At 41.3% G+C, this 12,576-nt stretch overlaps 1 protein-coding gene across 2 annotated transcripts in view; it reads left to right on the top strand.

Moving 5' to 3' along the window:
• Positions 1-12,576, top strand: part of ASPM (assembly factor for spindle microtubules) — a 61,503-nt gene that overhangs the window by 25,123 nt on the left and 23,804 nt on the right. For both annotated transcript variants that reach the window (XM_061383683.1, XM_061383684.1), the window contains exons 10-17: positions 18-193; positions 2,929-3,074; positions 3,163-3,248; positions 3,679-3,900; positions 5,807-6,014; positions 6,117-6,259; positions 6,379-6,507; positions 10,227-10,421. In XM_061383683.1, coding sequence (XP_061239667.1) covers positions 18-193; positions 2,929-3,074; positions 3,163-3,248; positions 3,679-3,900; positions 5,807-6,014; positions 6,117-6,259; positions 6,379-6,507; positions 10,227-10,421 — 1,305 coding nt within the window. The remainder of the gene's footprint in view (positions 1-17; positions 194-2,928; positions 3,075-3,162; positions 3,249-3,678; positions 3,901-5,806; positions 6,015-6,116; positions 6,260-6,378; positions 6,508-10,226; positions 10,422-12,576) is intronic.

Genomic DNA, 12,576 nt, shown 5'->3' with positions numbered 1-12,576 from the left:
TGTTTGTTTCTCCATAGGCCAGTAAAGAAATTCTTCTGGCTTTTTCACGAGATTTCCTAGGTGGTGAAGGTGACCTTTCCCGTCACCTGAGCTTACTGGGATTTCCTGTGACCCACGTCCAGATGCCTTTTGATGAATTTGATTTTGCTGTTAAGAATCTTGCTGTAGACTTGCAGTGTGGGGTGCGTCTCGTGTGAGTATAAGAAATGAAATTATGTCTCTCCCTAGAATAGACGAAAATTTTCTGGAAGACACTTTTTTCTAACATACACAATCCCTCTTGGTCTTTTATGTAATGGGATAAATCTAGGGTTTAAAAAGTTGGGGTAAGTTCAGGAAAATAGTGTAAATTTTAGGCCAAGAAGCCTTGTCCCCTATCCACATTTTTCCCTGCTGGCAGGTGATGAGGTCTGAGTAGGAACCACTGATGCCCCAGAATAGGAGTTGGGGAAAGCATGGGGCTAATTAAACTATAAGACTTAGCACTTTATCTGCAGTGATTTCATGACTTCTACATCATTTGAGACCAGTTTTATTTGTGTTAACCATGTTGCACATGTAAGGATGAAGATCTGAAATTAAAAGACACTTGCTCCTTGGAAGGAGAGCTGTGACAAACTTAGTGTATTAAAAAGCAGAAACATCACTTTGCCAGCAAAGGTCCATATAGTCAAAGCTATGGATTTTCCAATAGTCATGTATGGATGTGAGGTTTGGACTATAAAGAAGGCTGAGCACTGAAGAACTGGTGCTTTCAGATTTTGGTGCTGGAGAAGACTCTTGAGAGTCCCTTGGACAGCAAGGAGATCAAAGCAGTCCATCCTAAAGGAAATCAACCCTGAATACTCATTGGAAGGACTGATGCTAAAGCCGAAGTTCCAATACTTTGGCCACCTGATGCGAAGAGCTGACTCACTGCAAAAGACCCTGATGCTGGAAAAGATTGAGGGCACAGAGAATGAGATGGTTGGATGGCATCACCAACTAAATGGACTTGAGTTTGAGCAAACTCCAGGAGATGGTGAAGGACAGGGAATCCTGGTGTGCTGCAGTCCATGAGGTCACAAAGAGTCGGACACGACAACAACAACACGTGAGAAGTGAGATGAAGATACGGCGTGTTTTGCCCAGGTTTTACCCCGCAGTGGCAGTGGGCATCAGCTCCCGACATCCAGCTTCGTGTCGCACGCGTTTCCTCACTAACACACTAGAGTCCTAGGCACTGGCTTTGATGTGACAGCAGTGAGTCACCACTGCCTGCTTTGGAAGGAGCGGCCTTTACACTGTATGTCAGGTGGCTTCTTTACAATATGTGACTTGAAGGCATCCATCTTGTTTCTAAGAAACTCTCTAATTTATATTATGTCTGACATTTGTGAGGAAGTTATCATTATATCTTTGTGAATCCCCAGTTCTTCACAAATAGGATACATGGGACTTCCTTTGGTAGTTTAGTGGTTAAGAATTTGCCTTGCAGTGCAAAGGATGCAGGTCTGATCCCTGGTTGGGGAACTGAGATCCTGCATACCTTGGAGCAGAGAAGACCCAGCACAGCTAAACAAATAAGCAACAATAACAGCACACATGTCTCTCGTTGCCTTCTAAATTAAATTTCCATGAACCTTCTTTCCTTTTCCGATCATATATTCTCATGACAAAGTAATAGTCTTGAACTTTACTGTAGCTTCCTCTCTTGAGTAATTTCTATATAGGCTGGAACATTTGCTGAGAATGTTCTCCACACTATTTTTATATTTAATTTTAATTTGTTCATTCCATAAATCCAAACCAGCACATCTGTTTTCTGGGCACTAGCAATTCACGATTTGAAACTTCTTCCTCTGTCTGGGAGGAGCAGTGATTGGCTTCCTGTTCAGTGTAATGTTTTTATGATGAAAGAAAGTTTTTGTTCTTTTATAGGCGTTACTAAGGACTTCCCAATGTTGGGTGTTGATGCTTTGTCATTCTCAGGAACTCTCACTAGTTAAGAGACTCCATCTTGCTTGACAAGCTTCTGTTTTCTTCAGTGTCCCCAAAACAAGCATAGGTCTTGGAGGTCATTTGCGGTCACTTGGGAACTGTTAATCCACTGATGCTGTAGGTGACGGTCAGTCGGTCAGTCTAGTGTTGCAGGAATGCTTCAGATGTTGATTGAGTGGTTGGCCTACACCTATCTTACATTGCTTCCTAACCTTTAGAAATTATGGTTCTGTAAACAAGTCTGCCAAATTTTAACCAGATACAGTCATTAGTTGGGCTCGATCTTTCTGTGGAAACAGTGATTTTTGTCTAGTGTAAAACACTAAATGATATTAGGAGTTTGAATTTAAACTGTGGTATAAATGATTCTTTAAGGTAGGCACTCAAACATTTTTGCTTTACCTGGTATAAATATAAGACAATGGCTTCGTCGGAAACTATAACAGTGGGGTTTAGTTCTGATCTTAGTCTTGTCATTACTAGTTGTAAGATCACGGGAAATTTATTTTACTTTTCTGGGCTTTGGTTTCTTCATCTGCCAAATACGGGATAATAATTGCCCGACTGTGGGATTTGCCATGGACAAAATAAGAAAAGGACTAAAATAAGAAAAGAAAGCGCTTACCTGATGTGTAGAACACTGGAGTCCCTCAGTCAGTGTCCGTTTTCCTTTCTTTTCCCTAAAGAGCCTTGTTCTTCTGCTTCTGTGTGCATTTGTGTGTGTGCATCTTATTTCCCATTCTTACATTCTGTTCATAGACCTTAACCCCCAGGCTTAAATGAGAAATAACTCTATGTACTTAACTATGGAGTAACAGTTTTGAGATCTTTCTAACCTAAAAACCCTTTAACTCTGGAAGATTGATATGGGTGATTATTTAAATGAAGTTAGTTTTTCCTGCATGTTTTTATCTTAACAATTTCATGTGGCAATCCCTTCACTGTTAGGCGAACTATGGAACTTCTCACGCAAAACTGGAATCTCTCAAAGAAACTCAGAATTCCTGCAATAAGTCGTCTTCAAAAGATGCACAATGTTGACATCGTTCTTGAAATTCTTAAATCACGAGGAATTCAGCTGAATGATGAGCATGGTAAAAACCAAGTAACGATAAAAGTTTTCTTCTCACTGAAAATCAAGTTGTACGTACTTTGTGCTAACGGACTCTTTTCCGTTTGCAGGAAATGCAATCCTGTCTAAGGATATTGTGGACAGACACAGAGAGAAAACCCTGGCGTTGCTCTGGAAGATCGCGTTGGCTTTTCAGGTATTGTATATTTGGTGCATTTTGTATTTTTTGTCAGTTTTCAGTATTGACTTATAAAAGTCTTTTGTGTCAAATAAAGACTAGCAGTAGTAGCTGTTACTTGCGAGACTTATTCTGTCCCAGGAACTGTGCTAATGGCTTTATGTACACTCCAGTCTAATCCTCACAAGGCCCCCAGTAGGTCGCTATTGTCATTTCTTTATAGGGGAGGAGACTAGAGCTAAGGGTTCCTCGCTGATGGGACACAGACAAGATCAGATCCCTGACTTAGGTGAACACAGATCCCGTGCACTCAAGCACTTAAACGTTCCATGACTTCCTTGTAGACTGTGTTTGTCTTAAAAAAATATTGATAGTAGCAGACTTGAACTTTTGTGGGCCAAAAATAATGTATGAAAAATATGGTATTTATCCTCTTTTTGTATTCCAGGTGGATATTTCCCTTAATTTGGATCAGTTAAAGGAAGAAATTGACTTTTTAAAGAACACACAGAGTACGAAGAAAATGATGTCTGCACTGTCATGCCGTCCTGATGCTGTTATCAGTAAAAAGAGAGATGAAAGGCATAGCGGCCCCTTTGAACAATGCAGTGAAAGCGTAAAGCTACTGATGGATTGGGTAAATGCGGTCTGTGGCTTCTATAATAAAAAAGTAAGTTCTGTGTTTTTGTTTTAGCCTAATTTCTTTAAGCAAATTTTGGTTAAAATCAAATAAACAGTGCATGAAATATTTTCTTTAATTTCTTTTCTTTAATGTCATATAAGGTAGTAGAATTTTATTACTGTATAGATCATTTATACAGATATTTTTATATGATGTATTTTATATATGTATATATTAATATATAATAAGTAACATATAAACATGTAACAATTATATAACTATAATGATACATCTTATACAGATTTATTATGATAATACAGATGCTAATATAATTTATATTATAAACAATACAGTGTGTTAATACCAATTAAAAATTATAATAATAATGATGATAATGCATTTCTTTTTTTCTTTTTTTTTCTTATTGGAGTATAATGGCTTTACAGTGTGTTCATTTCTGCCATACAGCAAAGCGAGTCAGTTACATGTATACCTGTATCCCCTCTTAGTTAATATGTACAAGCAAACTTTTCCTCTAATGAGTAAGGGTGCCGTCACATATCTAGTTTCATCAAATCTGTCACCAATTGTGTAATGAACGATTATATTTTATGTCTTACTAGGGGAAAAAATGCCCTAGTTGGTAGTCTTAAAAGGAGATGCTTGCATAGAACTGGGGCACCAAAGGATCATATCCTTATTACAAAGTGAAGTCGCTCAGTTGAGTCTTTGCAACCCCATGGACTGTAGCCCGCCAGGCTCTTCTGTCCATGGGATTTTCCGGGAATTTCCGGGATTTCTGGTTGCCATTTCCTTCTCCAGGGGATCTTCCTGACCCAGGGATCAAACCCGGGTCTCCCACACTGTAGACAGACTCTTTACTGTCTGAGCTACCAAGGAAACTCTTATTACAAAGGTGAATGCAAACAAACCCACCATCCACAAAGGGACATTAGAGGACTTTGCCCTACTGGGTAGAGAGGGAGGAAATAGTCTGAGTTGTGTCTTTTATAATCATTTGTTAGATTGATCCTCCATTGCTATATGAAATGGAGGATATGTATGTATAAGTATAAATACATATATTTATATGTATTTAATACACAAACATATTTGTATGTTTAAGTATAAATACATGAAAATAAATGGTCCTGATGCATATGAATAACATATCCTATAAGGAATGTAAAACAGAAAAACTGTCAGATATATGATCGTCTGTGTTTTAAGTAAGTACTAGAGAGCCCCAAAGACCCTGGTGCTGCAGTCCTGCATCCCATGCCTTTCTCTTGACTCCAGTCCCTTGGCTTTCCTAGGTCCGTAGACACAGTGCTCCAGTCACTGCCTGTCTTCACATGGCATTCTCCCTATGCGTCTTGTCTCTGTGTCTCTCTCTCTTTCTCATAAGGGCACCAGTCACATCAGATTAAAACCTCATCTTACTCCAGTGTGGTCCCATCTTAACTGGTTAAATCTGCAATGACCCTATGTCCAAACAAGATCACATCCTGAGAGTCTGGGAAGGACATGAATTTTTTGATGAACACTCTCCACCCAGCACAATAATATAATATTTTAGAGGTGAGAATTTGGCCATGAATGTGGTAGTATACAGTATAACTTCCCAGGTGGCTCAGTGGTAAAGAATCTGCCTGCCAATGCAGGAGACGCAGATTTGATCCCTGGGTCGAGAAGATCCCCAGGAGAAGGTGATGGCAAATCCACTCCAGTATTCTTGCCTGGGAAATTCCATGGACGTAGGAACCTGACAGGCTACAGTCCCTGTGTTCACAAAGAGTCAGATACGCTGGAGCATACACATGGTATTACAGTAGGTGCTGCTATAAATTAGCACGCCATCCTAGCTATTAAAAGGAAATACGGACTGTAAAGCCACCAGTACCTGTGTTCTTACCTAGATACCGTCCATTCTTTTCCCGACGTTTCTCACCAGGTGGAGAACTTCACGGTGTCCTTCTCGGACGGCCGGGTGCTGTGTTACCTGATCCACCACTACCACCCTTGCTACGTTCCTTTTGACGCCATATGTCAGCGAACCACCCAGACCGTGGAGTGCACGCACACTGGTTCCGTGGTGCTGAATTCATCATCCGAATCTGACGGGAGTTTTCTGGATTTCTCTCTTAAACCACCTGATCAGGGTTAGTCCCTTTCAGTTAATTTACTCCTCCAGTGTTCTCACTGGCCTGTCTGATTTCTGGCCCTCGCAGTATCATCTGATCTCTGTTTTTCTTGCATTGCAGAAAATACTTCAGAACTATACAAAGAACTCCTAGAAAATGAAAAGAAAAATTTTCAGTTGGTTAGGTCTGCTGCTAGAGACCTTGGTGGAATACCTGCCATGATCCATCACTCAGATATGTCAAACACAATCCCTGATGAGAAGGTAAAGTAAAAGTTCCTTAACAGTAATAACTCTTAGTAATCAGAGTCTCAGATGATAGGAAGTCTCATGCTCTCTGTCTCATAGAAACTTCTCTCTTCATCGTTTATGTTCTCTCTTAGGTGGTGATTACCTATTTGTCATTTCTTTGTGCGAGGCTTTTGGATCTTCGTAAAGAAACGAGAGCCGCTCGACTCATACAAACAACTTGGAGACAATATAAGCTAAAAAAAGATCTAAAACACCATCAGGTACTCCTCAAAAATGAAGTGTGTGTGTGCCCAGCCACCCAGTCATGTCCAGCTCTTTGAGACCCCAGTGGACTATAGCCCACCAGGCTCCTTTTTCCATGGGATTTCCCAGGCAGGAATACTGGAGTGGGTTGCTATTCCCTTCTCCATGGGAGCTTCCCCACCCAGGTTTCAACCCACATCTCTCATATCTCCTGCATTGGCAGGTGGCTTCTTTACCACTGAGCCACCTGGGAAGCCCAGTCAGTAATGAAATACTGTAATGTAAATTGTTCATAAAATGTCAGCTGAATGATTCTTGATATCCTTTTTACATTTTACTGACGTAAGAAATTACTGAGGTAATTTTCATGATTGTGTGTGTTTCGAGTAGGGGATGCATATTTCTCCCTAATGTCCAATGTTTCCTTCATTGGGTATTTTTTCCAGGCTTTGTCCTCCCTTTCACTCTGCTCCAGGGGACATGGAATAACTTACGCACGTTGTGAATTTGTGAAAAGTAAACTGGGGTTGTCTGACTCATTTCTTCCCTCCCTCCTCTTGAACTCTGACGTGCCTCTGGGAAATAGGAGCTTTCCTTTCCTTTTTCGCCCTATGCTCTGGGACGCTTGCCCCCAACCAGCGCCTCTCTGGCCTGGGTGTCCCCTGCCAGACTCTGCAGTTCGATTAGCCAAGCTCATTCTGTCTGCCATGAAACTGTCTTCCAGGCTATCATTTGTTAGTTTAAAAGTGGCATTTTGGTTTCCATCGCTTAACTTCTCAGAACATTTAGGACCCAAGCTCAGGGAGAAGGGTTTGTCCCTCTGTGTCCCTGATAACACGAATTTTGCACTAACATAAAATAAGTGTTTTCTTGAGTTCGGAAAAAATGTCATTTTTCACAATGTTAGAAATGGTCTCCTTGGTCAAACTGAATAAACTATTTTAATCCTCTACTCTTTTCACTAATAATGCTGTATTTATTTGGAGAAAGTAAAAGAAGCATTCATGTTTAATAAATCTTAGCAGGTATTTCAGAATATATTTCACCCAAGATTGCTCCTTAGTTCTGAATTACAATGTATTTATGATAAAGTTCTTAGTACCTGTAAAGTAGCTGAATTTTGGCGATTCATACCATTTATTCTCTTGCACCATTTCAGACCTGGGTTATTGTCATTGTTCAGTCACTTAGTCCTGTCCAACTCTTTGCGACCCCGTGAACTGCAGCATGCCAGGCCTCCCTGTCCGTCAGTATCTCCTGGAGCTTGCTCAAACTCATGTCCATTGAGTCGGTGATGCCATCCAACCCTCTCATCCTCTGTCATTCCCTTCTCCTTCTGCCCTCAATCCTTCCCAGCATCAGGGTCTTTTCAAATGAGTGGGCTCTTTGCATATGGTGGCCAGATTTAGAATAGCAATTTGATCCCTTCCCTAGCTGTGTTCCAGAGAAGGCAATGGCAACCCACTCCAGTACTGTTGCCTGGAAAATCCTATGGATGGAGAAGCCTGGTAGGCTGCAGTCCATGGGGTCGCTAAGAGTCGGGCACGACTGAGTGACTTCACTTTCACTTTTCACTTTCATGCATTGGAGAAGGAAATGGCACCCCACTCCAGTGTTCTTGCCTGGAGAATCCCAGGGACAGAGGAGCCTGGTGGGCTGCCGTCTATGGGGTCGCACAGAGTCGGACACGACTGAAGCGACTTAACAGCAGCAGGTAGCTGTGTTCTCATGCTGCGTGGTTTCCAGTTGTAGTTAAATACCAGTCAGCACCTACAGCTGATCTCTGTGCCGAGCCCGCCCTCGCATTGCTCACTGTCCCACGCAGCAACACAAAGGGCTGTCAGACAGCCTGTACGTTGTTCCTTTCCACCAGAGGAATAATTTATATTCCTGTGTCTAATTCAAGTGAAGTGAAGTAGTAAGTCTAGCCTTAAAGAGCAGCGAAGTGATTAGGAGCACGAACTCTGAAGCCAGACTGTCTACGTCAAATCCTGGAGGGCTGACCCCTGGGGGACCAGCTGTCTACTTGACCTACCTGCCTGGGTTTCCTCACGGCCATGGGGGTAGAAGGCAATGGCACCCCACTCCAGTACTCTTGCCTGGAAAATCCCATGGACGGAGGAGCCTGGTGGGCTGCAGTCCATGGGGTCACTAAGAGTCAGACACGACTGAGCGACTTCACTTTCCTGCATTGGAGAAGGAAATGCAACCCACTCCAGTATTCTTGCCTGGAGAATCCCAGGGACAGGGGAGCCTGGTGGGCTGCCGTCTATGGGGTCGTACAGAGTTGGACATGACTGAAGCGACTTAGCAGCAGCAGCATGGGGGTAGGGCCGGTTCATCTGTTCTCATGGTTGTTGTGAGGTTGGATGGCTCATTCTCGCAGTGTTTAGAATGGTGCTTGATACCTGGCATTTAACCTGTTACTATTCACTGAAATTCATTGTTAGAAGTAGAGATGTTCAGGGCGCTGGCCTCTGGAGCTCCCGAGGCAGCCAGCTCCTCTTTGGACACTGACACCTCAGGCAGTCCTGACACCACTTGTCACAGCCCTGAGCTCTGTCCTCTTGAGCCTCTATACTTAAAACCACAGTGTATTCTAGTGGTAAAAGAGGGTGTTTTGCCTCTTTTTTTCTTTTTTGTGAATTCCTTTCTTCAAATTGCAGCAAAACAATACTTCGAGGACTTCCCTGGTGGTCCAGCAGTTAAAACTCCTAGCTTCCAATACAGGAGGTGTGGGTTCAATCCCTGGTCGGGGAACTAAGATCCCACATGCTGTGAGGTACGGCCAAATAAGTAAATACACATTAATAATAAATAAACACAGTACATCCAATTAAAATCATAAAATAATACTTCCTTATACTGTAAAGCATTTTGTTTATTTGAGTCTCTTTTTCCTTTTTTTTTTTTCTCCGACTTTGTTATTCAGTTGCTCAGTCATGTCTGACTCTTTGCAACCCCATGGACTGCAGCATGTTAGACTTCCTTGTCCTTCAGCTATATCCCAGAATTTGCTCAGACTCATGTCTACTGAGTTGATGCTGCCATCCACCCGTCTCATCTTCTGTTTTTGTTGTCCCCTTCTCCTCCTGCCCTCCATCTTTCCCAGTATCAGGGTCTTTTCCAATGAGTCAGCTCTTTGCATCAGGTAGCCAAAGTATTGGATCTTTGGCTCAGCATCAGCCCTTCCAATGAATATTCAGGATTGATTTCCTTTAGGATTGACTGGTTTGATCTCCTTGCTGACCAAGAAACTGTCAAGAGTCTTCTTCAGCACCACAATTTGAAAGCATCAATTGTTTGGTGCTCAGCCTTCTTTATAGTCCAACTCTCATATGTGAACATGACTATAGCTTTGACTATATAGCCCTTTGTTGGCAAACCCTTTCCCAAAAATCAAGCATGAATTCATTCCACCATAATCTGAGAAACTGTTGTTGTTGCTTAGTTACTCAGTAGTCTCTGACTCTTGTGACCCATTGACTGTAGCCCACCAGGCTCCTCTGCCCATGGGATTTCCCAGGCTAGAATACTGGAGTGGGTTGCCATTTCCTCCTCTAGGGGATCTTCTCAACCCGGGGATCAACCCGCATCTCCTGTGTCTCCTGCATTGGCAGGCAGATTCTTTACCACTGAGCCACCTGGGAAGCCCAATCTGACTTCTTACAAATAATGGCTTAGGGTCTCAAGTGATTGTTTAATTCATATTTGCTTTTTTTTTTTTTTTTTTTAGGAGAGAGACAAAGCTGCAAGAATTATTCAATCAGCTATAATCAATTTCCTCACTAAACAACGATTTAAAAAGAAGGTCAGCGCAGCATTGGTCATTCAGAAATACTGGCGAAGAGCCTTAGCAAAGAGAAAACTATTAATGTTGAAAAAGGAAAAACTAGAAAGAGTTCACAGTAAATCAGCATCTATTATTCAGGTATGGTATTCTCAATTTTTAGATTTAAAAAGGTTTAATGATATTTTTAAGAGAATAAAATATGGTAAAGTTTTAAATTAAATTTTAGGCTTTATATTTTATCTAGCACTTTAACAAATATTTGGTATCTCCCCACTACATGTAAAACTCTTGGCTATGTTGAACATGAAGATCAAACAAATCGAAGCACCTACTTTGCTCTGACAGGGGGAGCAGTTTAATTCTGCACCCCGTTTTGCTGTTGCTCAGTTGCTCAGTCCTGTCCAACTCTTTGAGACCCTGTGGACTGCAGCACATGAGGCTTCCCTGTCCTCCACTCTCGCCTGAAGTTAGCTCAAATTCATGTCCAGTGAGTTGGAGATCCAGCAATCTCATCCTTTGTCGCCCCCTTCTTCTCTTGTCATCAGTCTTTCCCAGCATATGATATCCTACAATTTATTCATCTCTTCTACTGTCGATGGATATCTGGGTTTCTGGTTTTGAGCTGTATGACTAAAGGTTTTATGAACGTGCTTTTTGGGGTGAGATACAGACACTCTGTTTGGCGCATACCTACGAGTACAGTCGTTTGCCTGAAGGCGTATGTGTTTCAGTTTTAGTAGATACTGACGAGGCGTTTTCTAAGCTGGTTATAGGACCACCGGCTGTTTAAAATACCTGGAGGTTATCTCTTTAATTTCAGTGATTCTAGTAGTGGTACCTTAGAATACTTTTAGTTTGCATTTTGTTGAGAATGAATGACACTGAACAACTCTTCGTATTGAAAATCTTTTGTGAAGTGTTTTTTCAAGGATCTTTTTTTTTCATTTTGTATTTTGATTGCCTTCTTGTGGATTTGTGTGAGATCTTTATATATTCTGGTTATTGGTCCTTGTTGGATATGTATGTTGCAAATATCTTCTCCCAGACCATTATTTATAGTTTATATGTTTCCAGTGAGAATTCTTAATTTTCTTCTGTGGTTAGGGGGTTGTGTGGGGTGTGTTTTTTTTTAACCATTTGAGGAGCACTTGTTTAACTGCTAAGACTTTGAAGATATTCTCCTACACTATATTCTATTCTGAAAGCATTAATGTGTGGTCTTTCACATTTAGATCTCTCTTGAAATTAATTCCTGCATATGATTTTTGCCAGGGACCATATTTCGTTTTGTATATGTGGATAGCCGCTGTTTCAGTTACAGGTCACTGAAGTGACCACCCTTGCCTCGCTGTGCTACCTGTAGTGCACATCAAGTCTTCTTTTCGCTGCGCAGTACAGCATGCGGGGTCTTAGCTCCCAACAAACTGAACCCCTGTCCCCTGCAGTGGAAGCCAGCGTCCTCACGGCTGCACTGCCAGGGAATTCCCCTAGCACGGATTCTTACGCATGTGGTTCTGTTTCTAGAATTTTTTTTACTATTTCATTGTTCTTTTTGTCTCCCATCAAACCATATACTCTGGCTTTACAAGAAATCTGAACGTCTGGTAGACAAAGACTTCTTTTGTTTTCTTTAAGAAGTTTTTAGCTATCCTAAGTCCTCTGCATTTTCTTACAGATTTTGAATCTGAAGTTTAAAAAATGTCAGAATTTGAGATTTAACTGAATATGTCAGTTTAGTTAGAATTGATACCTTTAGCTACTGAACATGGTATTAATAAATACCTATTTATTCAGGCCTTCTTTAAAAGCCTCCTAAAATGATTTTTTTATCTGATGCAAGAAGTCTTAAATACCTTTACTTAGATATAGTATCTACTTTTAAAATTTTAATTTAATAAAATTTTAACTTTATGCAGATTAAAATTAAAATTTTAATTTTCAAATTATTAATAACACTCAGTAAAATGTGCATGTCTTTTTTTGGTGTGCACTTACACAAATTTAAACACACACTCAGGTTGTGAACAGTCCATCTCCCAGAAGAACTTTTGCATTCCATTTCTCTGTGGTCCGTTCTTCCTCCACACCCATGCACCAAGCTCTGTTCTCTTTTACTATGGTTTTGCCTTTTTAAAAATATCACATAAGGGAGCCTTACACTAGGTCAGCCTTGAGACTGGCTTTTTCCTCTGCGGGAGGCCTTGGAGCCTCATCCTGGTGTTGCATGTATCAGGTGTGGCATGGATCAGTGCATGCATTCTCCTTCGTTGCTGCGTAGTGTTCCCTGGTGTGG

Source organism: Bos javanicus, chromosome 16 (assembly GCF_032452875.1).
Source record: "Bos javanicus breed banteng chromosome 16, ARS-OSU_banteng_1.0, whole genome shotgun sequence".
In the NCBI taxonomy this organism is placed as follows: Eukaryota; Metazoa; Chordata; class Mammalia; order Artiodactyla; family Bovidae; genus Bos; species Bos javanicus.
Note: the sequence above shows the minus strand (reverse complement) of the source record. Positions and strands in the feature narration are given on the sequence as shown.